The sequence below is a fragment of the Alosa pseudoharengus genome, unplaced genomic scaffold (assembly GCF_046254945.1).
Source record: "Alosa pseudoharengus isolate Yale_2024_CS ecotype anadromous, Long Island Sound unplaced genomic scaffold, YU_APseudo_1.1 YU_APseudo_1.1_scf_5, whole genome shotgun sequence".
Taxonomy (NCBI): Eukaryota; Metazoa; Chordata; class Actinopteri; order Clupeiformes; family Clupeidae; genus Alosa; species Alosa pseudoharengus.
The window spans coordinates 4,923,280-4,951,148 of record NW_027468837.1 but is presented as its reverse complement, the minus strand read 5'-3'; the positions used below and the strand labels follow the sequence as shown (position 1 = coordinate 4,951,148).

The 27,869-nt window shown below is 40.0% G+C and overlaps 2 protein-coding genes across 4 annotated transcripts in view; one reads left to right on the top strand and one right to left on the bottom strand.

The window, feature by feature from the left end:
* cenpp (centromere protein P) overlaps window positions 1–10,040 on the bottom strand; it is a 110,251-nt gene extending 100,211 nt beyond the window's left edge. Inside the window, exons 1-5 of one of the 2 annotated variants that reach the window (XM_076269098.1) lie at window positions 9,949–10,040; window positions 9,104–9,263; window positions 8,867–9,012; window positions 7,976–8,064; window positions 7,400–7,488 (exon numbers count right to left, since the gene is read on the bottom strand). In XM_076269098.1, the coding sequence (XP_076125213.1) occupies window positions 7,400–7,488; window positions 7,976–8,064; window positions 8,867–9,012; window positions 9,104–9,222 (443 nt within the window). In that variant the 5' untranslated portion in view covers window positions 9,223–9,263; window positions 9,949–10,040. The remainder of the gene's footprint in view (window positions 1–7,399; window positions 7,489–7,975; window positions 8,065–8,866; window positions 9,013–9,103; window positions 9,264–9,948) is intronic. The other variant, XM_076269099.1, reaches the window with a different exon arrangement.
* Window positions 10,041–10,302: 262 nt separating this feature from the next.
* On the top strand, window positions 10,303–27,635 carry nol8 (nucleolar protein 8). 2 transcript variants are annotated; one of them, XM_076269091.1, is made up of 17 exons: window positions 10,303–10,357; window positions 16,023–16,184; window positions 16,274–16,336; window positions 16,445–16,523; window positions 16,626–16,776; window positions 17,103–17,173; window positions 17,386–19,123; window positions 19,489–19,662; window positions 20,853–20,966; window positions 21,118–21,232; window positions 21,327–21,456; window positions 25,222–25,302; window positions 25,450–25,781; window positions 26,036–26,174; window positions 26,283–26,344; window positions 26,427–26,509; window positions 27,333–27,635. In XM_076269091.1, exons 2-17 carry the CDS (start codon window positions 16,055–16,057, stop codon window positions 27,390–27,392), a joined length of 3,522 nt encoding a protein of 1,173 aa, XP_076125206.1. In that variant the 5' UTR covers window positions 10,303–10,357; window positions 16,023–16,054; the 3' UTR covers window positions 27,393–27,635. The 2 variants fall into 2 exon arrangements, with proteins under 2 accessions (XP_076125206.1, XP_076125207.1); XM_076269092.1 differs by lacking the exon at window positions 10,303–10,357 and adding an exon at window positions 14,707–14,928.
* The last annotated feature ends 234 nt before the right edge of the window (window positions 27,636–27,869 follow it).

The following is a 27,869-nucleotide window of genomic DNA, read 5'->3' as shown; positions in this document are numbered from 1 at the left end:
AATTGCAGAGTTCGCAGGTGCTAGGCTAGCGCAAGTCAATGGTATGTGCTAGCCTGCCACTAAAGACAGTCTTACCCACTCCAAAGTACACCTGAGGCAAATTCCAGACAATCGATGTAAATGTCTGTGTTGATAGAATAGTGTAAGAAATACAACTACCCTCGCATCGCGTTGCAATAGTTATACTTTGGTCCCTGAAGTTGGTAGTAGTCATTTTGCATCTCAGCAGCGGACTGATATTACCAAGGCTACTACTAAGTATCCCCATTGGAGTGCGCTTTACTTTACTTTTCGGCGCAGTACTACTAACCGGAGCAAGTATAATTCCGTCGTGGTAAGAAAGTCCCTCAAAATGTAATGCGATCGTTGAAATGCAAGGATAGAATAACGTTAGAAATAACAGTATCAATACAGACATTTACATCGATAGTCTGGCGTTATAATTTATTTGCCTCGGGTGTACTGTGGAGTGGATAAGACTGTTTTTAGTGGCAGGCTAGCACATACCGTTGACTTGCGCTAGCCTAGCACCTGCGAATTCTGCAATTAGAAGGACTGGATGAAACGTGTTGAAAACGGTCTCCACTGATAAATATCACACTTGCTTACTTGGAAATGAGGTCTTATGTCCAAAATCCTGAACCACCCCTTTAATATCACCCGTCTTGCACTTTGTTCCAAATCTAGGTCCAAATATAAAACCAATGAACATGCAGTACAAACTTTCCATGGGCCAATCATACAAAGAACATGCTTGTCTCCCATCTTAAAAGGTTTTGGCAAGCTAAAATAATACTTGTTTTACAGTTTTACTCAGTCACTTTGGTACATTTCTCAAGTCAAGTCAAGTCAAGTCGGCTTTATTGTCAATTTCTTTACATGCACTGGTCATACAAAGAATTGAAATTTCGTTTTTTACTTTTCCATGCAGGCATAGACATACTTTAAATACAGACATAGACATACTTTAGACATAGACATAGCCATAGACAATAAAAAATAAAAATATACAGACATACCACATACAGACATTAAAGTGCGAGACTGAAATATAGAACATATATCAAAATATAGAAATATAGAACATATATCAAAAAAATAGAGGTAGTTGTGTATATTTACATAGTCCTAGCGTAACCTTCTGACAGAGTAGTAGTAGCAGCAGCATTGTGGCAGAGTGATAAATAACATTGATAACATTTACATGAAGTTTAAACTTGTGCTTGTATGTACTGTATATTTACATTGATATGCAGTCATTTCAAGTATATCAGGCTTGATATGAAGCAGCAACACGTTAGACTGCGCAGTCACAGTGCAGTTCCACAGGGCGGTCCTGGGGGGGTGTTGGGGGGGGGGGGGGTTAGGGTAGACAGGATCCTAGGTTCCAAGGTTCCTCAGTGATGGGAGAGTGGGTAGAGTGTTCAGCATCCTGATTGCTTGGTGGATGAAGCTACTTGCAAGTCTGGTGGTGCGGGAGCGGAGGCTCCTGTACCTCTTCCCAGAGGGCAGGAGGCTGAACAGTTCGTGTGCAGGGTGGGTTGTGTCCTTGACAATCATTAGTGCTTTGCGGGTGAGGCGGGTGGTGTAAATGTCCTGCAGGGAGGGGAGTGGTGCTCCAATGATCCTCTTAGCTGTGTTAACAATGCGCTGGAGGGTCTTCCCAGTGTTTCCTCTAGGATTTTTTTAAGCAGTGGGGGCAGGCCTGTTCGAACTTTCTATTACACCTGCCAGGGAATCCGTGTTATGTGGCTAAGCTGCTGCCGAGCAGGTAAAACACGTTTAAATGGATATATGTATTTTTATTAGCTAGAAATGATGCCACATGTCTACATTCAAGGCTATTTAAGCCACTTCGAAAGTTTGTTTAGATCCAGTGATTCTGCTGTCATGGAAACGCTATGTCACACTTCGGGACTCTATTATATATATTCACCTCTATTCACACACAATGAGGCATTATTTTCAGTTGTGATTGAGCTGTATATTTGGAGAATCTACAACAGGTCTGCACAATGAATTTTGAAAGGCAACTGCGACTATTGTACGTCTGCCCCATTTCTGATACCGTGGGGGAAGAAAATTAAACCGTGGGGTGCCGCCACTACCAAATCAATATAGAGGAAACACTGCTTCCTGTTCTGATCTGTGCAGCTTCCGCCCCACACTGTGATGCAGCTGGACACGATGCTCTCGATGGTCCCTCTGTAGAATGTGGTCATGACGGGAGGCGTGGCACTTGCCTTCTTCAATTTGCGCAAGAAGTAGAGGCGCTGCTGGGCTTTCTTCGCCAGTGTTGGTGGTCCAGGAGAGGTCGTCGCTGATGTGCACCCCCAGGAATTTTGTGCTGCTCACTCTCTCCACAGCATCTCTGTCGATGGACAGTGGTGGCAGTTGTTTGTGGCCTCTCTGAAAGTTGACAACAATCTCCTTGGTCTTGCTGACATTCAGCAGGAGGTTGTTGTCTTTGCACCATTTAGCCAGCAGGTCTACTTCTTCTCTGTAGTGAGCCTCATCGCCCTTAGTGATGAGGCCCACCAGTGTTGTGTCGTCCGAAAACTTCACCAGATGGTTGGAGCTGTGAGTGGTTGTACAGTCATGTGTTAGCAGTGTGAAGAGCAGGGGGCTGAGCACACACCCTTGCGGGGCCCCCGTGCTCAGGGTCAGAGTGCTTGAGGTGTTGTTCCCGACACGTACTGTTGTGGTCTCTGCAACAGGAAGTCCAGCAGCCAGTTGCAGAGGGAGGTGCTGAATCCTAGCTTGTCCAGTTTGCTGATGAGTTGTTGTGGTATTATGGTATTGAATGCTGAACTGAAGTCTATGAACAGCATTCTCACATATGAGTCTTTATTGTCCAAGTGGGTGAGGGCTGGATGGAGGGCAGAGCAGATTGCATCCTCCGTGGATCGTTTGGCTCGGTATGCAAACTGGAAGGGGTCCAGGGTGGGGGGTAGAGTGGCTTTGATGTGTGACATGACTAGCCGTTCGAAGCACTTCATGATTATGGGCGTGAGTGCTACAGGACGGTAGTCATTGAAGCATGATGGTGATGATTTCTTTGGCATGGGTATGATGGTGGCAGCTTTGAAAAGTGATGGGATGACTGCTTGCTCCAGAGAGGTCTGTAAAAACATCCTTCAGCTCTTCTGCAGTCCTTCAACACTCGGCCTGGTATGTTGTCTGGGCCTGCTGCTTTGCGTGGGTTAATGGTGGCTAGTGTCCTCTTCACGCTGGCAGAGGACAGGTACAGGGGTTGGTCGTGGGGGGGGAGGTGGGGTTTTCTGTGGGTGAGTGTCATTTTGTGCTTCAAAACGGGCGAAAAAACTGTTCAGGTCATTGAGCAGAGAGGTGTTGTTCTCACAGCTCCGTGGCGCAGGCTTGTAGTCAGTGATGGCCTGTATGCCCTGCCACAGGCTCTGTGCGTCTCTGCTGTCTTTGAAGTGTGTTGTTATTTTGTCTGTGTAATCCTTTTTTGCCTTCCTGATGCCCTGGGACAGGTTAGCCCTCGCTGTTCTTAGGCCAGCTACATCTCCAGCTCTGAAGGCTTGGTCTCTGGCCCTCAGCAGTCTGTGGACGTCTCCTGTCAGCCATGGCTTCTGGTTGGCCCGAGTGGTGATGTGTTTTATTTCTGTAACATCATTGATGCATTTGGTGATGTAGGAGGTCACAGTGTCTGTGTATTCCTCAATGTCAATGTGGTTGTTGTGGGTGGCAGCTGTTTTGAAAATATCCCAGTCTGTTGTTTCAAAGCAGTCCTGAAGTTGTGAGACGGCCCCCTCCGGCCACACGCTCACCTCCTTCAGAACTGGTTTAGTGACTTTTGCTCTTTGTCTGTATCGGGGCAGCAGCATTTCTCAGATCAGAATTGAAATTCTCAAAACAACCTGTTCAATCTTCAAATCATTGTGTCACTTAACAAGTTGCAAATGCGTTGGTACATCCATGCAAATGATTATGTACAATTCTCTGCGGTTTCCTACATTATCAATTGTTTATGTCATGTTGATCAAAATGTATTATAATGGGTCTCTGTTGAATAGTCTAACCCCCCACAACATTTAAATTAGTTCATAGCATAAGTCTTTACATGCAAAATGGTTGAATAAGTTGTCATAATGTCAAGCAAGACAATATTCGTTGTGATGTGGATGAGAATTTGTGGCCCAACAGACAGGAACGTCAGCACTGCATGTACAGTTTTCCCTAAGGAGATATTCCTATATTCACATTTCTACTTTTGTTTTCTGTTTTTTTTCCTTTCTGTATCGCAATGACATGGTCTGTCAACAAATGACAGTACAAACAGTGAAAGCGTAAATGTGAATCTTGTCCAGTCTCTTACAATCAAACTCCCATATACACTAAGGTGTAACCTACAATTTACAATAATTGTCATCAAAACTTTAGCAATAGTTTCAATCAGAACATCCCTCCAGAGTACACTGTTATATTGACAACATGACTAAGTAGTTTGACTGTCTTATCCGTCCACAATGACACATTCTGATGGAACTGGCATGTTCATTGACACAGATATTTACTTTTGAGTGATGAACTAAGGATTTTGAGCAAGAAAGTGGCTTTTGCAGGTAATCCATGGTGTCTTGCTATTTGTACGAATTGTTTTGATTAATGCACTTACTGTTTTGCAAATATCGAGAAATGTACCAAAGCGACTGAGAAAAACTGTAAAAGATATTATTGTCCAAACATGGCCTCCAAGATAAGGCATTTTGAGTGTAAATATGACAAAAACTCAAGGGTGCAAAAAATTTATGAACACATTGGAATTTAACAAAAATATTGAACTGGTCTTAGTTTTGGGACCTAAACTAAACTAAAAAAATTTTGCACATCTCCATAGAATTTTTTATTTATTTTATTTATTATTTATTATATTTCTCCTCCATCTACCCATGTCCTTGATTGCCTAGCCTTCTGCCCCCCCCACCCCCATCACACACACTTACATCATCACTGTCATCACTTCACATACATACAGCACACTCAGGGCTCCAGACTAACTTTTTGCACTGGTTGCACTGGTGCGCCTAACTTTTTTTCTTAGGTGCACCAGCACATAAGTTAGGTGCACCCAAATTTTCAACCACATCGCATTTAACACCGCAGCAGGTTCACTTTTTTCCCTTTATTACTGTCCTATATAGGTTGTCCTATGACTTATGATTTACAATACAAGAAAAGTAACTTAATGAAGTGTTGGTGCTTTAAGTGCTTCACTGAGCTGAAATGTAAACTTAAAACATCTCAAGATGAATTAAATAAAAATAACAGTGAGTAAATTAACAATGTCTTTTAAGGGCTTCAAATCTCATGGCTCAATGTCTTACATACTATCCTTCATGATCTTTAGGCCTTGGCTAAACCAGCTTGCCATGCTAGCATCTTCCATAGAAATGTATTTGAGCACAATTTAAAGAGATGTTCCAAGTAGCCTGGGGGATTTTTATGTGATTTTGCAATGATGATTGCAATAATCATTTGACAGCCCCACAATGCAATTTACTTTTTAATTTTAGTATTTTTAATTTTTCAATAAGAACATCACTATGGTTAATGCAGTAATGAAATGGTAGGCCTATTATTATAGGCTATTGCAATGACTTGCCATGCTCAATCTAAATGTGTCCATTCGATTCACCGTACACAATGACCACAGTTATACATGCAGGGAATATTCGGGCTTTAAATGTAGCAGCGATATTCGGTTTGCGCCAAATACCGGATTGAATTGATTGGTGCCATCAGAATGAGTTTACACAACTCGCGCGCAAAACGAATATTGCTGTTGAAAACCGGGTTACTCCCTGCATGTAACTGCGGTCAATGACGCACTCCTTTTCGGCGATATCTGTATCTCTCTCGTTCGGGAAGGCCTTGTATGCATTGTTCGCAATTTTAAGACGTCTTCTCATCTGCAATGACTCCTATAAATTTGGCGCAAGTGACATTCCTGTACGTTGGGTTTACGTGCAAACTATTTTTCTGATGAATAATTATTTCGGACTGAACTTGGTGAAGGGAAGTTTCATTAGGCCTATCGTAGGCAACGATAAACTTGCTCATCATCTCGGGCTCGTCTGATCGGTTTGCTGCTGCCAGCCGCCGAAAGGCAGTGGGGAGAGGGTACATTTATCTCGGCCTATGTGACCACACTGTAATGCACATATACAACTACATCCACACTGTTTATCTGACGGGTCACTGACCTCTCTCTCTTTCGCTCTCTCTCTCTCTCTCTCTCTCTCTGCAGCACACGCATTTTCAAATTTACACAGGCACTGGGCCACGGCCAATCAGAGGGGAGGTCCCGCCCTTCTCTATCTGTGATTTGTTTAAACCACGATATTGGCCAAATATGTGTCTGTTATTGAACCAAAGGTAGAGAGTTTCAATGCGGACACGTTTTCCTCTCTCGAATAGCTGATCGCACCGGTGCGACCTCTTTTGAAAAAATAGGTCGCATATGCGACCAAATTGGTCGCACTCTGGAGCCCTGGACACTGCTTGCTACAGTAAGCCTCCTCTACATACTTGCTGCACACTGTCCCCCCCCCCCCCCCTACATACACAGCACATTGTCTTCAGGATCTTCTCCAACACACATCCTCTACATACTTACAGCACACTGCCCCCACCTACCCACACACACACACACACACACACACAGTCACTGCTCCACTCCCCTCCCGCCCACACACACATCTTCACTGTCATCACTCACATACATCATACATACAGTACTCTGCTTGCAATAGTAAGTCCCTGCCCCCCCCCCTCCCCCTCCCCCCCCCCTACATACACAGCACATTATTTCATCAGGAAGCTTCTCCAACACACATATTGCACACTGCCCTCTCCCCACATACACAGCACACTATCCCATCTCCACTGTCATCCCCCCAACACACACACCAAGACCCCTGGCAGTTGGGTTAGCCCCTTGAGCCGTGGATCTGCCCAAGGTTTCTTCCTTGGTAAGGGAGTTTTTCCTTGCCCCTGTTGCTCTTGGGTGCTCCTTGTTGGTGCCCCCCACCCAATCCCAATCCTCCCCCACCTTTTTTTATGCAGCCCTTGCCACTTGCCCCCCCCCCCCCCCCATTAATGCACAAATAGGCTGACATCAGACATAATTTCACTGCATTTCTTACTTCCAGTAACTATATGCATGTGACAATAAACTTCCTTGTATCCTTGTATCCTTGTAAACATTACGTAGACAACTGAGCCGGTGCACCAACCAATTTCCTTGATTCTGTCTGATATGACATGGAATGACCCAAGAGGCAGTAGTGAGCTTTGTGTTTTGTGATTTTGTATGTCGAATATACATTGGTGACATTTTATGCATACTTATGGATACAAATGTTGTAATTACCTAGACACAATTGAGCTGATGTCCTTGCACTCATTGCCATCCACCACAATGTTGAGATTCATCACTTTTCTCATTAAAGAGTCATCTTCCTATAAATGTCACATTGCATTCACATCAGGAAAATATTAAAATCAATAAATTCCATTCTAAAAAAGCCTCGGTATTGTTAATGTTTGTGATTTTATCCATCATGTAAATATTAAAGTTTATTATTCCTTTGAGGTGATCACTGATTTTCACTGTTGTGAAATTCTTAAGAATAACTTTCTAAATATATTTCCAAGCAGTAATGCATGATTTATTACAAACCAAGAGTATGCAGGGACTTAACAAATTGCCAAGACTGCAGTACTACACTGAAAATAGTTCTGCATTGCCCTATATTGCCCTCTAGTGACCACGAGAAGAGCAGGAGAAATACAATGCCACCTCACATAAGGCATACAATAAACATCTGCAGAAGAATAGAAAAGTAAAAAGTCTTGCACACTATTTGACCAAATAGAAATGCTAACACTTGCTTGGTAATATACATGTTAAACTACCATGCCAACAAATCAAAGTGAAATGGATTACCTGTGTCTCAATGATCTCAAATTCAACTTCGAAAGAACAGAGGTGGCAGTGACCCGTGAGTCTGTGTTGTTGCACCAGTTTGATTTTACCTTGAAAATTAAATGAAAGTGTATGGACATACAAAACATTATTTTCAACACATTTTTCACAAAATGATGAAGACCTGAAGAAGAATAGTCTACTGGAAAATAAAGCACATCTTTAGTGGAACCACTACACTAGACAAAAAAGAAATGTACATATTGAAATTTAATATGTGAATTATGCAACACAATTAAAATGTTAACATGTGTTGTACACTGTTACACTTTCTCTGCACACATGGGAGTTGGTGTCAGGCGCCTGAATGATCTAATCAAGTAGTATTATAGGTTAGGGCTGCACAATTATCGCAATATGAACCAGCGCAATTACCTAATCGCAAAAGCTACAAATGTGCACAGTGTTGCACAGTTTTGTCACATTTCTGACTTTTATATTCATTTCATCCTCCTTGACTATGCCACTTCTGGTTGGTGGGTGTGCGTAGTGTGTGAGTGGCACAGAAATTCTGATTGGTGAGCTTCATAGTCGGTCGGGGGTGCTGTGCTTCTTGTGCACCAGGCGTGCTCACCAATCAGGGGTGCACAAATTAAAGAGACATTTGGAATATTGAACTGAATCAATTCATTGGCATTCAAAAATCATATCGCAAATTGCAATATCTGTCAGAAAAATCACAATTATTTTCCCCAAATCGTGCAGCCCTAGTCTAGGTTTAGGAAGACAGATTGTAAATGATGTGCTTGTTTTTTAAGCTGTGCAATAATTTTTCTTTATCCAGTGGTCTTGATAAACATGTTCATTTTCATCCATAAACAAACCAGAAGTTTAAGAGACACTTAAACATACTTTTCTCAATGGTCTTCACACAGCACCTTGTTAAGGTGATTCCGTTAAGTCTGATCTGTCTGGCAAGGTTCTTCTCCAATTTTTCAATGTTTTCCATTAACTTTGAAATGTCTTGCCTTCTTATATCATCCTCCTCAATAGCACCCCTAAGACAAAGTCAGAAGCAGTTAAGCTAGAAAAAATAGCTATAATCATCCTTCACTATCAATAGATATTTCTGGAAAATGCAATACTTACAATATATCATATTGCCCATACTGCATGGATATTTCTCTCTCAAAGGTCTCTTTCTCAACCTCCAACACAGCAATTTCTTCACACAGCTGAAGTATTTCAGTTTCATATTCTTCCTCCATATTCTCTACCTGGGTAACTAATAGACAATGCAACACTACATCTGCAACACAAAAACACAGAACCAAAAACACTGCAAAACAATTATGATTCTAACACCATATTGAGGCTATATGAATTCTTACCAATAACTGTTTTATTAGATCTGCTTACATTTTCAGCCCACATGCTGTGCCAAATGCTGACTCCCTAGGATAAACTGGATGCAAGGCTAACTGACAGACATGCATGGAACGTTTTAAAATGGCAAGAAAATGTTCTATGAAAACACTCTTGGAAGTAGGGTTTCCTAGACTGTAGATTGAACAGATGAAAAATCATAAGTAGTCCTTATTATTTTAATGTTAACTATGTTCATGCTGCAAACGTTAGCCAAGAGTTGGAATTCGGCACAAGACCTGGGGAATTTAAATTGGGTTACACTTACAGTAAAAACAAGGGAACTAAACCAATAAAACCATACTCTAAGAGCGACATATCACATTTTTCGACGGCATTATACAAAAGTTACAAAGTGTCACCGACGACAATAACATTTTGGTTAGTAAACTTGCAGCAGCACAACCCCGAATGTCAACGTCCAAAAAAGACGTAGCCATACCAAGTCCTGAGCGAACTTGAAGTCAGATAAGTCGCATAGTTATGAAGTGCATGTTCCCACAACAGAAGCTAAATATGTGAAGTGTCATACTAAACAAAGAAAAACTGAATTTAAGTCATTATCTTACCCAAGAACCCGTCCTGCTAGCGTCAGTGTCAATCTGGAACTCTGGAATGGCTCTATCTATCTCTATTGACGGTGGCAAATCTCGCGCCAACGTGGACTCTACCAAATGCATGCATTGGAGGGGTGACATAAACGCGTAACGTTACCTTTCACTTGTCCTCAAACACTATTGTTTTGGTATACCATTCGTGATGAATCGTGATAAATGACAGTACGTAAAACAGTATACGATGTGGGTGAAAACAAGCAAATTGAGGAAAGCTGGACTACCGAAATTTACGTAAGCAATCGTTTTATCTAACTGTCAATGTGAGCAGTCAGTCGTGGGAACAGACGTACGATTCGGATAGGGGAGCAGCCGGAGTTATTTCTTGTAACACATCACATACATGTGGAAGGTGGAAGTGCAGGTAAGTTACTTGCTAATTGCTACATACATTACATAGTGTATCACTTTTTTCCTGGAGGGTTTGTGATTATATTTAAATTGCTATATAAAAGTATGATCAAGGTAATTTTGTCTTTATGATATTGGCCACCATGGTTGATTTGAAAACTGAGATTTCACGTGTGTTAGCATGTATTGAGTTAGCTACGTTAGCTATCTACTGAACATGTATGAAAACCTTAGAACACAGTTTGGTCATTCCTTGTCAAATCAAATAAGATTGTTGCTGCACCGTCTCATATTTTTTTCAAACCTTGTCTATATTTTCATTGGGTCTCAAAACCAAGGTCTGTAAAATATTTCTGTTCAAATTTCTGTACAAATATATGTCTACATATTTTTTTCAACCCTTCATGTAACTTCAGTTTTACATCCTTAAAAACACTTTTCTGAGAAGCAGTAATTTGGCAATTTAATATCATGAAAATTATTATTTGTAGCCAACCCAAACTTTGTAGGATGGAATACAAGCATGTTCTCAGTATGACCGATCCATTACAAATTTGTACCATGTACTTATTGATTTTCTACAAGGCCCTATATTTGGGGGGAAAGTGCAAAAACAGTGGCATTAAGGCAGTGGTTCTCAAACTTTTTCTTTCATTCCCCACTTTGATCAAGGGGGCATTCTCGAGCCCCACCTGTCCCTCATCGCTCTAAGAAAGTGGTAGGTCAAGCTTAAACTTGTCAAATTTATTGAAATAATGACAAGTTCTAAATATGATTTTATATAGTTAAAATCAGCTGGTGCTGCAGATATAATAATAAATAAATACATAACACACATATTTCTGTTTTCCAGCTACATATTAGGAAGCATAGGCCATTTTACAGCATTGTACAATATATTCAATGAAATGCCAACATGCTGCATTAAATGGATCCATAATCCAGTCATACTGAGCACTGCTGGTTGGGAAATAGTTTTGAAATCAAAATGTAGGGCCTGGGCACTCACCGTTCGCAGTGCTCAGTCCGAGGGGCGGGATAATCAGTTGTCTTTCAAATTCTGAAAGAAATAGGACAGCTGCAGCACTATGAGTCCCATGCGTTTCCCACCAGCGGAGCTAGTTGGCTAGTTCAAACGTTTGCCAACTTAATAAAAGCTTAACTCGTGTCACACTGTTCGCCAACAGCAACATCCATCTTATTTGTTTTCAAGTAGCAGGGAATTCAAGCCAAACATTTGCAACTCTGCCATCAATCATTATGTTAAGCCCACCTACCGACTCTATACACGATTTCATTGGCCTGATTGAGTTTCGATTTCTGGAGCTCACAAGCCAACGGAGAGTTGCTAGACTAGCCCTGGCAGCAAATGTAATGTAATGTAATGTAATGCCGCTAGGGGCTCGTCTAGATTTGTAGATTTGTGCAAATGTAGTGTAATGTATGTAATGTGTAAAGTGGGTAAATGGCCAAAGTGGGGATGACCCCACTTATCCGCAGTTCAGGAGAGTGATGGCAGTGGGGAAGAAGCTCTGTTCTTGTGTCTGGTTGTTTTTGTGCACAGGGCACAGGTCTTTGATGTTCTTTGATCGCTTCCTGGTCCTACCAGTGTACAAGTCCTGGAAGGAGGGCAGGGTGATAGATTTTTTGATGATTTTTTCAGCTGTCCGAATTGTGTGTTGTAATCTGCATTCCACAAAATAATTCTGTGGAAATGCATGGATTACAGTTTCTTCCAGTAGCAGCAACTGGAATCCATGCATTTCCACGGAATTATTTTTGGAATCTGATCCCTTATCATACCTGTTCATTCTTACTCGTCGCTCGACTTATCGTGACTAAATTCAAGATGGCTGCAAACGCTAAACTTCGAGAAGATACTGTCTGTATAAATCGTCTTGTAAGTAAACTACCAGTGCTTTTTCAAAGTTCTCAATGTCTCGTTTTAAATGTCAGGGCCCTTGGAAGTCTACCAATGAAGTGTGGAGATACATTGAGCCTCGTAAATGGTGTAAAACAGTGATTTATTTGCATGGCTATGCCGATGCCGAGGCACCACCATTGACCGCCTTGTTGGTAGCATCGGCTAACTAGCGCCAGATTTCGGAGTGCAGGGGACAAGCCGAGATGGGCTATGAGACATACGTTCACACTCGGTATCATGTTTCAAAACACTTTAGGTCAAAATCACACCGGAATTCTCCTTTAAAACAGACAAGGGACAGATCGGCCAACAAAAGACAGGGCATAAGTAGACTCGTAACAGAGCACTGATTGTTATAAGTTAAACAGTGAGGTGGAGAAAGAGTATAGATTTTAGCAGCAGAGAAAAAGTGCATTTCAGTTCAGTGTGAAACATTTGCATCATGTTTTGTTGTTCAATAGTCTGACTGCTTGAGGGAAGACGCTCTTCCCCATTCTGGAGGTGTGGGCAGTTATACAGCGGTACCTTCTACCTGATGGCAGTAAGGAGAATAGTTCATGGGACGAGTGTGTTGTGTCCTTAATAGGTCTGGGACAACGCGTCGACGTAATCGATGACATCGACGCAAAAAATACGTTGACGCAAAATATGAGCGTCGATTCGTCAAGCATAACGTGTGCTGCTAAATATTTTTAATCTTACACCTTCAGTGTTTTCCATACGTTGACTAATCTATGGCTGGGCACCACAAAATCAAAACCGGCCACCACACATTGATGTTCTATGTTGTAGGCCTACTGTTTAAATTAAAGATAAGATAAAATTATTTCATTGAGCTGCACTTTTTACTCACACAGCCTTTCGTCGCCCCGCCCGCTCTCTCTCGTAACGAGCCCGCTGCTCCTCCTCTGCATGTGCATTTAACAAAATATTCACGATTGTTGTTGCCACATAGAAGCACTGCAGAACACAGTGGGCTAAATTGCTATTAAATCCGCTTAGCATCGTGACCATGCTGCGCAAATTTGATCAAAACTGCTGCATTAAAGTTAAAGTAAACTCTGCTAAGGTCTTATCACAACGTAGTACATTGAGGAGACTACTAAGTTAAGTTACAGTATGCAATCAAGCACTATCTCAAAGCTAACGTTAGAATACTGTTTGGATGTCAAGTTTAGCATGCTTACTTGCAGCTGCTTGTATTCGTTATTCATGCAGGGCTTATTTTATTGACTCTGAATGTTTGCAAAATCCCGATGTAAATGGAAAAGTGTTTTCCAAGACTCAAAAGTGCTTGTCCAAAGGAGAAGTACTAACCGTTATTTGAACTAACTACTTATGAATTGCATCCACACATCAGCAGCCTTTTAACTGTGGTAATGTTAATTGCAAGGATTCCCACACGAACGTCTTAAAATGACAGGCACTCAATTAGACACTGCAAACTTTATTAAATGCTACCTCTGACTAAGAATGCATTACTTTGCACTTGTATAGTCTTTTATTTTGTAATCTTAAAAGCAATAAACGTATATTGCAATGTTAAAGAATTCATGTTTTTTCATTCAGATATGTAAATAAACATGTATAAGTTGCTATTAGTGAATTAATGTGGAGATGAATCGAAATCGAATCGGACTGAAAAAATGAATCGTTAGATTAATCGATGCATCGAAAAAATAATCGCTAGATTAATCGTTTAAAAACTAATCGTTTATCCCAGCCCTAGTCCTTAACAATGCTTGTGGCTTTTCGCAGACAGTGGGTGTTGTAGATGTCAGAGAGGGAGGAAAGAGAGGCCCCAGTGATCTTTTCAGCCGTCCTCACAATCCGCTGCAGGGCCTTTCGTTCTGCAGCAGTGCAGTTACCAAACCACGCTGTGATGGCACTGCTGAGGATACTCGCAATAGTCTCCCTGTAGAAGGTTGTCAGGATGGGGGAGGGGAGGTGGGCTTTCTGCAGCTTCCGCCGAAAGTAAAGGCATTGCTGGGCTTTCTTTGTGATGTTTGTGGTGTTCTGAGTCCAGAGTTTGTCTGTGATGTGAACGCCCAGAAACTTTGTGCTCTGAACAATCTCAATTGGAAGTGCTCTGAACAATCTCAACTGTCATTAATAGACAGTGGGGTGCTTGCCTGGAGGTCGTCTGAAATCTGTGATTAGTTCTTTTGTTTTGTCCACATTGAGGTACATGTTGTTGTGAGCACACCAGTTGCTGAGTTATGTCACCTCGTCTTTGTACAGGGCCTCGTCTCTGCTTATCAAACCCACCACAGTTGTTTCATCAGCGAATTTGATGATGTGGTTTGAGCTGTGTGTAGCTGCACAGTCATGGGTCAGAAGTGTGAACAGCATGGGGCTGAGCATGCAGCCTTGAGGGGCTCCTGTGTTCAGCATGGTGGTATTGGGAGGTCTTGTTTCCTATCCTGACTGCCTGCGGTCTTCCTACCAGGAAGTCCAGGATCCAGTTGCAGAGGGTGGTGTTCAGACCCAACTGATCCAGTTTCTTTACCAGCTGCTGATGAATGATTGTGTTGAATGCTGAGCTGAAGTCGATGAACAGCATTCTGACATAAGTGTCCTTTGCATCCAGATGTGTGAGGGCCAGGTGAACAGCAGTGGTGATGGCATTATCCGTGGAGCGGATCAATGAATAAAACGTGGTACCTCATTGGCACTTTGTACACAAAATGATTATAAACTGAGCTATTCCCACATTGAATTTCGTGTTCATACTAGCTACCCCACATACTATTTTAGTTTTTACCAAAAAATGCAATCACACCTGTTTTATCTTCATGTGCATTTGTTGCGGAGAGTCGGAGACCTCAAATATTGGCTCAACATTAATAAAGTATTGTAATTGCAGACGAAATACTGATTGATATGGAAGCCCCTTTCTACCACTTGAAAAGAAATTGCTCAAATGTGACCCCCCCTCCACCCCTCTTTAACGGAACTTAATATATGTGCATGTTCAATTATTTACCTATGATAAACCTGAATATTATAATGAATATTAAATGGGCACTTAAAGGTTGGACATAATGTGCATTTCACGAGTACATTCGTTCCTTTAAATTCTTGGAGGGGAATGTAATGGCTATGTTTCCCTTTAGAGAAGGCTACTTTTGGATTATTTGGGCTCGCCATACCTCATTCTCTTTGACTGACTCGCTTGTTCATTGTGTGTCCGACTATGCATGCTTTCGAACACCCGCCCAACTCTACCTCTGATTGGCTTACCATGAAATTTTACTCAACCTCAGCCAATCGTCAGCATTTATGCGCTTGTCATGTGCACTGCCCACTAACCAAGAAAGAACAGTTTAAAAAGTCTTTCCCTCTCGGCTCAGAGATCTAGCATGGTCTGGTGAATAAAACAGCTTCAATTATAGTAACGCGTCACATTTTTTGCCAGTCACGGTAACAGCGTTATTAATATATTTATACATTTATAAATTATAGAAAAGGGTGAAATAATTATAGAAAATCAAGAGTGAAAAAACATATGAAAACTATTGAAAAAATATTGTACAGGTCTTAGTTTTCGGTCCCAAACATTACGTTGCCAAACTTGCTGCAACCATTTTCCTGGATTCTGTCTGATTTGACATGGAATGACCCAGTTGGTATGGTAGCAAGCTAACAAGCTCACTCCTGTCAAGTTATAGTTGACCATGTTCTACATTTGTGTGTGTGTTTTGTTGTTGTTGTGTCTAGTGGCTGATGTAAACTGTTTTATTGATTTGTGCAGGTTGGTCTTGTAAAGAATATGGCAGATTAATCATGATGCTCACAAAACGTTTGTATGTTGGTGGTCTGAGCCACAATATATCCGAGAAAGATTTGAAAGACAGGTTTGGTAAATTTGGAGAAGTTTCAGATGTGGAAGTAGTGACTAGGAAAGATGAAGGTGGTAAGTGTATTCATTACTATAGCAACACATTTAATCAATTACTGATGACTATGGCTTGCAATTGTAAATCTTTCACTTTTCTTTTTCAGGAAATCCGGTTAAGACATTTGGATACATCAACATAAACATCTCAGATGATGGATTTAAAAAATGTATGTTACTATTACATGTAGTTACATGTACTGCATACGATGTTAAATGTTTCTAGATGTATGCATGTGAACAAATATGTTTTAATGCTGCTGTTTCTTTGTCCTTAGGCTTGACGGTCTTGAATAAATCCAAATGGAAAGGTGAAACACTTCAAATTGAATTGGCAAAGGAAAGCTTCTTGCACAGGTCTTGCACTCTGACATTTTAGTCCATGTGTTCCATTGACTAATTAAAAATGCCTGTGTTGGGTATGACCCTGATTCCCATTTAATGTTAATTGTTTTATAGGCTTGCTATGGAACGTCAACAAGCAGCTGAGAATGCCCAAGCTAAAAATCTTAACCAGAAAGAGAGATTAGTTGACTCCTTGAAAAAAGCAGGAGTAGAAAACTTTCACATGAAAGCAGCTGTTCCTGGTACTGAAATTCCAGGACACAAGGTATGTTTTACTGAAAAATAGTTTTATAAGTCTGGTCTAATTTTTTAAACATATGCGCCACTATCACGTCTGGTGTAGCCAGATGCGTTAATTATAGTGACAGCTAATTATTGCAGAAGACGCTCCTTGAACAGAATGCTTCAGTTACGTACCCGGTGTAGCCTCCCTGTAAGGCTTGTCAGTGCTTTTCTTGTTGGATTGTTTATAAGCAGAGATTCATATTTTTGTGGAGATCTGTTATTTCTCAGTATTACCTGAACTGTGTATTTTCTGTGTAAATGTCAAAGTTGAAGTATTCTTTATGTGTTTTTCATCTTTCATTGTAGGACTGGATTGTGAGTAAATTTGGTCGTGTCCTCCCTGTTCTTAATCTCAAATGTGAAGGCAAGAGCAAGATATCCTTTTGGTGTTTTGGAAAGCCTAATTAGATTTGTCAGCATAACTGTATGGAAGTTGTGAACAGACAGACATGACAGTGTCTTCTAGCATATATGTGACATTCGTAAAGTGTATATGCTCTGCCATCCAGTGTTCATAAAATTAGTCTTTTCAATGAGAATTTCATTTTGTGCTTGTGGTCACATTTTTTTCCTTAACTGTTCTTCACATTTTTAAGTATGATCCATCCAAACACTGCCACAACATAAAGAAATTTGACACAATGACCGATGTTACAGAGATGACTCCAGTCTCTCAGTTGACATGGGAGATATCTGGTGGTGATGATGAAATCAGTAAAAAGAGAAGGGGGGAATTCCCACCACAAAAAACAAAACCTAAGAAGATCAAACAAGATTTGTCATGTCCGTTGGATATACACCAGAAACAATGTGAAGGCCAGAGAAATCATACAATAAGCAGATTAGATATGAAGAATATTGTGGGTGGTAATAGAATTTCAGGGAAACTAAAAATTATGCACCTGGAATCAACCTTGGACAGTTGTGACGAGGAAATGGTGATAACAAAAGAAGTACCTCAGATGGTGAAAGAGACTGAAGATGGTTTAGAGGTGGTTGGGGATGACTTTATAGTGAAGTCCAGCATATTACAGCCTGGAGAGAGCAAAAATCCGACATCATCTGGGCATTTGGATAGTGACCAAGACTATGACTCTGCAGACACTGATGAGATTCTGACCAGGAGTAAAGCCTCAGGTGCTCCAGATAGTGAACTGAATGCATATTCAAATCCTGGATTGCTTGGTGAAATGCAGTCCAACAAATATGAAAACACATCAGTTGAGAAGAAACACATCATAGACCATGAAAATGGTGAAAAATCAGACAGTGACATGGAATCTGACAGTAGCATGGAGTCAGATTATGAAGCTATGATGACCAATTGTTGCAGGTTAGAGATATCATTAGGAGATCTTGAATTGCTTGCTAAACAATCCTCAGAAACCTCAGATGATGCAGATGTAAACTTTCACGAGGCATCATCCAAACCAGTGTCAGTTAAGTCACTAAAGAAAAGGTGTATCAACCCAGAGGACATTCTAGCCTCTATTGTGGGAACATGCAGCAGTGAAGATGAGTCAGAGGGAAAGAAACCCAAACGAAAGAAGTCAAAGAAAAAAAGTATTTCATCTCTCCCAGAATTTATAGGAACAAAGAGTGTCTTTGGAGTTTCAGATGCCTCAGAACCAGAGCCAATCCCCTGCACGAAAACTGAAGACAGTGCAAATTATTGTTTAGAGGAACACAAATCTAACACCGTGTCTAAATCAGAACAGTGCACATCAGAATGTCAAGCTAAGGTTCTCCTTGTAGAACCCTTGTGTTCAGTTACAAACTCTGAATGCAACAATCCATCCATCAGTGATTCCTCAGCTCTTACTCATGCTTTGTTTACTGAGGTGTCTGACAGCAGTGAAGAAGAGGAGGGGGAGGAAGAGGTGGGGACGATCCATTCTACACTCCACTGTAGTCTCTCTGCTGAGAATATGAAGGATGAGCGGAATATAGTGGTGGATTTCTCTAAGCATGACAAGAACAGCATTTCAGAATATGTTTTGACATCCTATGAAACTAGAGATGAAGACAAAAGTGATGTTCCAGAGACCCTAGAGAATACCTATTCTACCAGATTACATAAAACAACAGAGAAACTGTCAAACAGTGAAGATTGTGATCAAGTCAAGCATGCCACTAAACCTGAGGTTATTTCCTCCAAAGAGCAGGATGAGGAGTCTAGAGCACCTAGAAAAACTCCTATCCGTGTTCACGTATGTGATGCTGAGAAGCAAAGGCAGGACAACGAGAGGCGCCTCGCTGCTCTAGAGCAGAGACAAAGGGAGTCTGCACAACAGAAGAAGGTTATTCAGGGTTCACTTGCTGAAGTGGTGAGTTTTTAAGCCCTGCTCTGCTGCCACTGTCTACCTGACCAAATAGGTTTAATATAATCTACATGTCCCTTGAAATACCAACATGTAACAATTATAAACAGTTTGACATCGCATTTAACTTACTCTAAATTAGTTACAATATATATATATATATATATATTTTTTTTTTTTAATTCCTTGAATTTGATAATTTGAGATTGATAATCTGAGGCCTGATGACAACCAAAAGAACAATGTTTCCACATTTCGTTAGGTTCAGTTCATGGGAGTGAGCAGGAAATGCCACTAGAAAACTACTTTATGTAGTTTTACCCTCATTTTTCTTTGCTCCCAATTTTCTTTCTGTCTCTTCTCTTATCCAGGATACACCAAATGCAAACAAAGGGAAGCACATAGTGTTTGATTCTGATAATGATAGTGAGGCTGATGTGTTAGAGGACTCCTTCCCTCCAGCCACCAGAGGAAACAACCTCTTGAGAGAGGACTCAAAGGATACTGGCAGAAAAAATCAAAACAAACAGGAAGTCAATTTAAAGGTTTGTTACTGAAAACCCCAATATTATCTTTAGTTTCACATCATTTGCCTTTTAGGGCTGTATTTTGGGTCACCAGCGCATGGCGTAATACTCGTTATTCACACGCGCAAAGTTGAATTCGGTATTTTGCACGTTTATTTTTTAAGCATTGCGCCCAGGTGTGTGGCAATTAACAACCTAGGGAGGGGCCTAGCGCGTTGTCTAAAAATCGCTATCATACACCACCTAAACCTGGTCAGAAGTCAATGGCGAGTTGTTCATATGCTATTTTAAGAGCGCATGTCACCAGTCATATTGGCAGGTGCACGCACCATCCTTCTATCATTCATGAACGCACACCAGCGCACGTCCATGCAAAGCATTACAAATTGCACGATTACAATGGGAAACATAATTAGAACAAAGATATTACGAAATACTGTACATCTCATAATGAGTAGTTATTCACCATCATTTGCAAATTAATGACGGTTAAAAGTGATTAGGGGAGAGGCGAGAGACACGTATGGAGCACAGCTGAAGACGCACTGTCACGAGATATAAGCAACTCCTCTGCAGGATAAATGTTGTTTTATTCAGTCATTTGAGCAATATTAGGGTAAGTGTTGCTTTTTCCAGCCTATGTTTTCGGTGGTAACCCATTGTCAATAGTGAAAGTAACTGCATATAACTGTCTTGTCGTTGACTGACTCCTTGGTGAAGTTAGTTTCACTTTGCCAATGAGTTCAAATAGACGAGTGCAAATGCGTGAAGGCTATGCTAGGTTTTAGTAAAGCATGGTTTAAGAATGACTATTCTATACGGTCTCGCAAGCAGCCTCCTTCAAATGCGCCTTTGAATGCCAAAATACCGATGCATTTATTTGACATATCGCGCGTTGCGCCGTTAAAGGGAATGACAGATGTCATTCTCATTGGTTTAAAATGATGTTACGCCCCAAACACACCCATATGACTGATTAAAAGACCTAGGAACACCTTGTTACGCCATGCGCTCCACTTTTGATAGCGAAACCCCTCCCAATGTGAACTGGACATCCTACTAAATTTGAATAGACTTTTGACGAGTGACAATGCACTTTAGAATGTCATGATAGGGCCCATAGTCTGCTAGGTTGGTGTGTCTTACATACTGTACATGCACAGGGTTGGATGAATTGAACTGTTGACCACACCTACATTTTTCATTAGCCAAAAACATCAGGAGCTTCGAGGCTCTTTGACAGCAGTGAGGAGGAGGATAACGCTTTAGATGAAGAACGATTCCAGATTAAACCCCAGTTTGAAGGCAAAGCCGGACAGAAGGTATGTAGTCCCTATGAAGGCTCTGTTTTTGGTTGAGAAAAGAGAGGTTTATCTGTTTTTTTTACTTTATTAAATGTATGCACTCAAATCTCTCTTTTTGGTGTTATTTTGAAATTACTAATTGTTCATCATATCTGGTGTGTTTTTCTAGCTCATGGAATTACAATCTCGATTTGGAGCAGATGAACGATTCCAAATGGATTCAAGGTTTATGGATAGTGAGGAGGAGAAAGAGGAGGAAGAGGAGGATCAACTTAAGAATTCAGGTGGGACCTCAGTGAATGGCAGTTTTAAAAGTTGCTCTCTATTTTTGTTAGCACTATGCTAATATACTTTTACATGTCACTTCTTGTATTGAAGATAATACGACACATGTCATTGAGGAAAAACTTGTGGAAGAAAAGAAGAAAAATATGGAAATACTACAGAGTGTTCTGAACATAAGTAAGCAGCCCAGTTTTGCTGAGTCTACAAAGAGTAAGATCTTCAGGTAATTGTATGTAAATGTTTTGTTTCACACGTCATTAATCTATCTAGGAATGAAACGATTACTCTAGTAATTCGATTACAAAAAATGATCGAGGCAAATTCTCTGCCTCGAGGCTTCATTTAAATCCTTTCACTTGCGTTATGTGGACTGCTCAGCTCAGGGATCATTGTTGCACACGGACTGTTATTGCTGACGAGCAGACCACTTTCAGAATTAAGTTGGCACGATGACGGAGAGCCAGGAAAACGTCCAGAGAATGTCCAAAGTTTTGGGATCATTTCAAACTTGCAATGTGCACGTCAACAAATGATTCAACATCTGAGCCGAAAGCATCCAATTGTTAACACAGGCTCACCAAGCGTAGCCAACACAAGATAATGTAAACATTGATGATGGCTGAGTTAATGTACTAGCACTAGGCGGCTGTAGGTTAATGTCGTCAGTCGATAGGATCTAGTCTTGTGGGATTACAATAAAAAGAAAAAGAGAGAGAATGTGCGGCGACCAAGTTTTTCTTATCAAATCCGAAATGAACATATATTTTCCATGAAATAGTCAAATTTGTCATTTTCAACATTTGATATGTTGTTTCTGTCCTAAATATGACTAAATATGATTTTAAGAGATTTGCAGATTATTACATTCTGTTTTTATTAGGGCTGTCAAAATAACTGATTAATTTCGATTAATTCATTTGTGAAAAAATAACTGATTAAAAAAATTAGTGCAGATTAATCGATTCCGTATGACCTTTGAACCCGAGCCGTTCTAGTCAGTAAAAATTAGACTGTAAAATGAAGGAGAGAGAAGAAAATGTGCTGCCTGGATCATTGATTGGAACATTTACTTTTAAAAAATGGCCTGATGGTGTTGATAAAAAATAAAGTGTTGAAAATAAAGTCCTCTGCAATGTCTGCAGCAAGGAATTAGCATATCACCGGAGTTCATCAACTCTATAGTCGCACATCAATGCAAAGAAATAAGTGTTGACATTGAGTGGAGTGTTAATTAATTTTCATTGTGTCCCCTAGGTTATATCTGTGGCCTGAAATGCCTAGTATGTGAAAAAAAAAATTCTTCCTGAAGCACATTTGAATTTATTTTCTCAGCATATTAGGTCATATCATAGATTATTATGGCAATAATAATAAAAGGGTTTTTGAACTTTAATGTCACTACAAGGATACAAGGAAGTTTATTGTCACATGCATATAGTTGCTGGAAGTAAGAAATGCAGTGAAATTATGTCTGGTGTCAGCCTATTTGTGCATTTAGGGGGGGGGGGGGGGGTAAAAAGTGCAGTAGAAGAGGGGTTTAATAGATTAAGTGGCAAGGGCTGCATAAGAAAGGTGGGGGAGGATTGGGATTGGGGGGGGGGCACCAACAAGGAGCACCCAAGAGCAACAGGGGCAAGGAAAAACTCCCTTACCATGGAAGAAACCTTGGGCAGATGCTAAAGCACTAATGCTGATTATTCCATGATTCATTTGAATTTAAATATTTAAAATACCTTGACAGCAAAAATGATATGCGATTAATTTAGATTAATTAATCACAGAGTAAGTAATTAATTAGATTAATTTTTTAAATCGATGGACAGCCCTAGTTTTTATTCATATTTTACACAACGTCCCAACTTTTTCTGTTTTGGGGTTGTAGAATCAGAATCGGCTTTATTGGCCAGGTTTGTGTAAACAAACAAAGAATTTGACTCTGGTTAATCTAGGCAGCCAAGTAGGTTAACCTTGGCTGCCTAGTGTTATTATGAACCACTCTGAATTCGATGGTAATTAAACATCCATACATCCATATTGTGTTCACTTAACTCATTGAGTGCCAAAAACGTAATATTACATTTTTCCTTCCCATGCGTTGAGTGCCAAAAACGTAATATTAAGTTTTTAGCTTCTTTTTTTTTATTACGAAACTAGACACTCTTACACCTTATGTGATTTTGGGAACTCTGTGATGAATGGAAATGAAATATATGACGATCGAAAACTCATGAAAACGCACAATCTGGACATTTTATCTGGACATTTTATCATAACTCGGTTGCCGCTTTGGGTCGAATCAGTGACGCATGCACGTCAGCTCAAAACCAGGCCATTTTCGTGGGTCTATCACTAGGTGGCAGTCTCGCCAGGTCTCACTAGGTCACTTCCCCTTCCTTTACAAGCAACACTTCATATTTCATGAAAGACGTTATATCTCCATTTATAGAAAAAAACAGCGATTTTGATGAAAACTAGCCACTGTTTAGCTTGCGATTTCTCAGGAACAGAAGCGTGTAGCAATGCACGGTTTGCACCCACTGAGAGCTTAAAGTCTCACCTTTCAAACGAGCCATTGTATGTGTTCATAGCTATAACACAGAATATGCTGTGGCTGTACAGAAATCATCAACAATGGTCTAGATTGCTGGCACTCTAGGACAAAGCTTCCGAAAATAGCTTGGCATTCAATGAGTTAAGCTAGCAGTGTTTTGTATTGAAATATGATTTCTGATTATTAAGGTGATTATTTATTGATTATTAATGCAGGAGTGTACCTCTTGATAGCCTGACTGTTTGAAATTCAGGCTTTGTAGTTGTAACTTCAAGCCTAAGTCGTAGAGATTTAAATTTCTTGGTCTTATGCACATGACCTAGTTTAGTTTTCAGACTTTAACCCTAATATTATGAATACAAAAGGGGGGCAGCATAGAAGAGTTTGAGAACCTGTGGCCTAAAACATCAAAATTGTGGGCAATAATTGTGGTTGCATGTTAGATCTGAAGTGAATTGGCATATTCTGTGATTTTTAAGAAGTGGGTCTCCAAAAAAACAATGTTGGTAAACACTGGCCTAGAATAGTAACAGCAAACATTGTACACTAATCTACACTATTTTAATGTTGCTGTGGAACTATGTGAGACAAGACATCAATCAATTTTAATATATTATTGTAGATATTATCATTACTATGTTTATAATAGTGGAACAATAAAACACAATAGATGTTTTAGAACTTTTGATATTTATTGCACCACAACAGGCTGCAATAATGGCACCATGTTCTCAACAACACACCTGGCTATCAGTCTATTTAGTTCAAGTTTTTGTGGAGCAGGGAAAAAAAACAAGCTTAAGCTGCTTGGATGGTGTGACTCCGTCTCCTTTGAATAAACAAACGTCAATTCCGACTGCACGGTCCCAATCGAAAAAAGCTACAATTCCAACTTTGAGGTCCCGAATTTAAGAACGGTTCCAGAATGTCACACATGAAAAGCATTCTATTTGGGCCACTCCAACTAGACACAGAGTGGCAGAATGTGACGTCACTCATACCAGAGACTGTTTTTGGGAAAGTCACATAGTTGCAAATTTCATATGGTGAAATGATCCTAGTTTTAAAGCAGGCCTACCTGAAGCATGTAATTGGGCTGTAGTTTACGGGTACAGGAATAGCATGTTTTGAACGGGCACTGCACTAGTTTAACAAATGTCTCAAATCATATTTCTACATTGTTGTTTTAATAATGGTTTTGAAAGTCAATTGTGAAGTTTAATTTACATCTTACCATTTTTCTAGAGAACAACAGCGGCAAGTAACATGTTTAAAACCAGTAAACATGCCATATACTACTTAGATATATGTAGCTAATACTATGACCTATGTTCCTATGCACATGTAATATGTGGCTTTATAAAATTATTCATTATTAAGTATATGAGAATCTAAATATTTATAAGCTGGTGTGGCATGTCTTTTCTTGTTCTTCAGAGATATATCAGCTCTGCATTATGACCCCACTCGAGAGGACCATGCAGCCTTTGAGAAAAAGAAAGAGCCTAAAACAGAGAGGTAATGGGCAAACAAATTTCTTAATATCTTAGTCATCTTGTGTTACAGTTTCTTACAGTGTTTGTGTTTCAAGTTTAATTACCCTTTTCCTTTGATATTTTCTTAATTTCTTCATTCCTTCTTTCCTTCCTTTTCTCCAACCCACAGTAAGGCTACCAGGCGGAAGAAACTAGCAGAGGCAGAAAAACTTCCTGAGGTGTCCAAGGATATCTTTTATGATGTTGCAGTGGACTTGAAAGAGGTGTTTGGGTCAACTTCAAAAACAGTGGAAGGAGAGAAGGATATGTCATGGGACAAGAAAGAAGAGGAGGTAGAGGCAGAAAAGAAGGAGGAGGAGAGCCCAACAGCAGAGGGCAACACAGACATGCAGTCAGGCATTTTCTCACTTGCTGCTCCAGATAAAGTTGAATCATCTGGTTTCAAGTTCTCCTTTTTTGGAGAGGATGCAGATATTGAGACAGATGCTAATGCTGAGAGTGGTACGTGGCTGCACTTATACAATTTTCTCTGTTTTGTAAATGATAAATGACCATTCTGATTGCACAGCAATACCAAAAAAAATGTGGCTTTCATACTGTGTTTAATAAATAGAAGCAGGTCGTTTAGCCACCTTAATGGATATTTTGATACCTTTTCTATACATTTGATTGGTCGTTTTCTACATTTAGTACAGATGATTATAGAACTTCAAGGTTTCATAAAATGCTGCCTGCCCTGCAACCATGTTTTACAGGTGAATACAAGATTGAGCCATTAAGAGGACCCAAGGTGTCATGGCAGGGAGATCCCCGTTTCCAAGATAGTAGCTCCGAGGATGAGGATACAGAGGAAAATGAGGGGAAAAATAAGATCGCCTCAGTGATCGCAGTCGAGTAAGTGTGCTTTTAGAATGTTCAGAAGCTCTCTAAACACTTACTGGATGTTCTTAAATATTTCTTAATATGGAGTTAAAATTCCCTTCATTATTTCTTTACCCATAGAGATCCGAAGCCCTCCAAGAAAATGTTGTTCTTTTTCTACCAAGATGATGATCGTCTAAAAGGTGGAGTTCTGCTAGATCTTGTGTGGTCAGTTGATGTTGTATATTGTGAAATGTATATAACAACCATTTTTCCCTGTCTTAGAGGGACCCAGAACATTTTGCAGGCCTGCCAAGCTAGAGGATCAAAGAGAAGAGTGGGAGGAGAGGAGGACATCTTTAATAGAGGTAAAATCCTGAAAGATGAAGAATGTTACTCAAAAGTAGAAAATAAGAGCAACTAAGAGTTTAACACTAACATCAGAATTTTGTCAATGGTGCCAATTGTTTGCATATTTTACTCCCAGCCCTGAGCCATAAAGAGGTGCACTCAAGATTAAATATTGTATTGATAAACCCCCAAATGCAATATATATAAGCCTATTGGGGCATTCCATAACAAATCACTCAATTTGACAAAAATCTAGAGGTCACTCTCAGATAATCCTGAAAAAAAAAATATACATATGCTAAAGTTATGGAGCAATCACAAATATTAGGTCTGTATCCTTAACAGTTTTGAAACTGTTCTTGATAAATATGCCTTTCAGTCCAGCTTCCATACTTTTTCAGAGGACTGTTTCAAAGTGATTAGAACTTCAGACCTAATATTTGGGATTTATCTGTGATTTTTGTATAGGGGCACCTGTACGTTTTTTTTGGTTTGTTTGTTTGTTGCCAACAATTTGCACTGTAACTGCATCAAGAACTGTAGTAAGAAAATTTGGAAAACACCAAACGGTGTATGTATTTCCCAGATTCAGATTTTATTTGTCACATAGTGAAATGATAGTCAACTCCATGCCAAGCAAAAACACACAAACTGACACAGGACAACCTACCAAAAACAGTAACAGACAAGAAACAATACATTCAAGATGTCAGGGGGTTATTGCAGATAGGGAAGAAGTGGTCCCCTCATCTGTCTGGAATATTATGATATGTAACATTAACCTACATCAGGTTATGATAAAAAAAATAGCTGATTACTTGCATTGTTTTTTTCCCTCAGGAGTACAGAAAGAAGCACAAAGCCGCTAGGAAGAAATTGAGGGAATCTCATCATAACTGAGGTTGATATATGCAAACCTATTGTCTAGCAGAGATATTCTGTTTTAGAACATGTATGTATAATATTTTTCTCCTCCCTATTGGGATTTTTTGATTTTGTGACCAGATAGTATCATAGATCATTGGAATAATGTATCATCAAATGTGCCTTGAGGACTTGTAATTTGTAATGGTTATTATATAAAATAAATGGAACTTTGCATATTGGCCACTAGGGGGTGATAATAAAAACTTGTTTACGGTACTTTGGTCTTGGTGTACGTGTCTGCACATATTGACATTTTCCACCCCCATTTTCAAGATGGAGTTGCAATATACTTGCATAATAATACTCATAATGTGTTTCTTTTTCTTATTGCTACAATGACCTTCCACTGATAATTTCAAAACATTTCATTCAGGCATGCATTTACAATGTCCAGTCATGAAATCCATTTTAGGCCCTATTTTTTGTTGTTTTGTTTTGTTTACCTTAGGG

Bases quoted from the DNA above. Each gene is read 5' to 3' on its own strand.
- nol8 (XM_076269091.1), top strand. From the start codon at position 16,055: ATGATGCTCACAAAACGTTTGTATGTTGGTGGTCTGAGCCACAATATA. The intron at 17,174-17,385 runs ATCCTTTTGGTG...TGTTCTTCACAT, and splicing joins TGTGAAGGCAAGAGCAAGAT to TTTTAAGTATGATCCATCCA. The intron at 19,124-19,488 runs GTGAGTTTTTAA...TCTCTTATCCAG, and splicing joins AGGGTTCACTTGCTGAAGTG to GATACACCAAATGCAAACAA.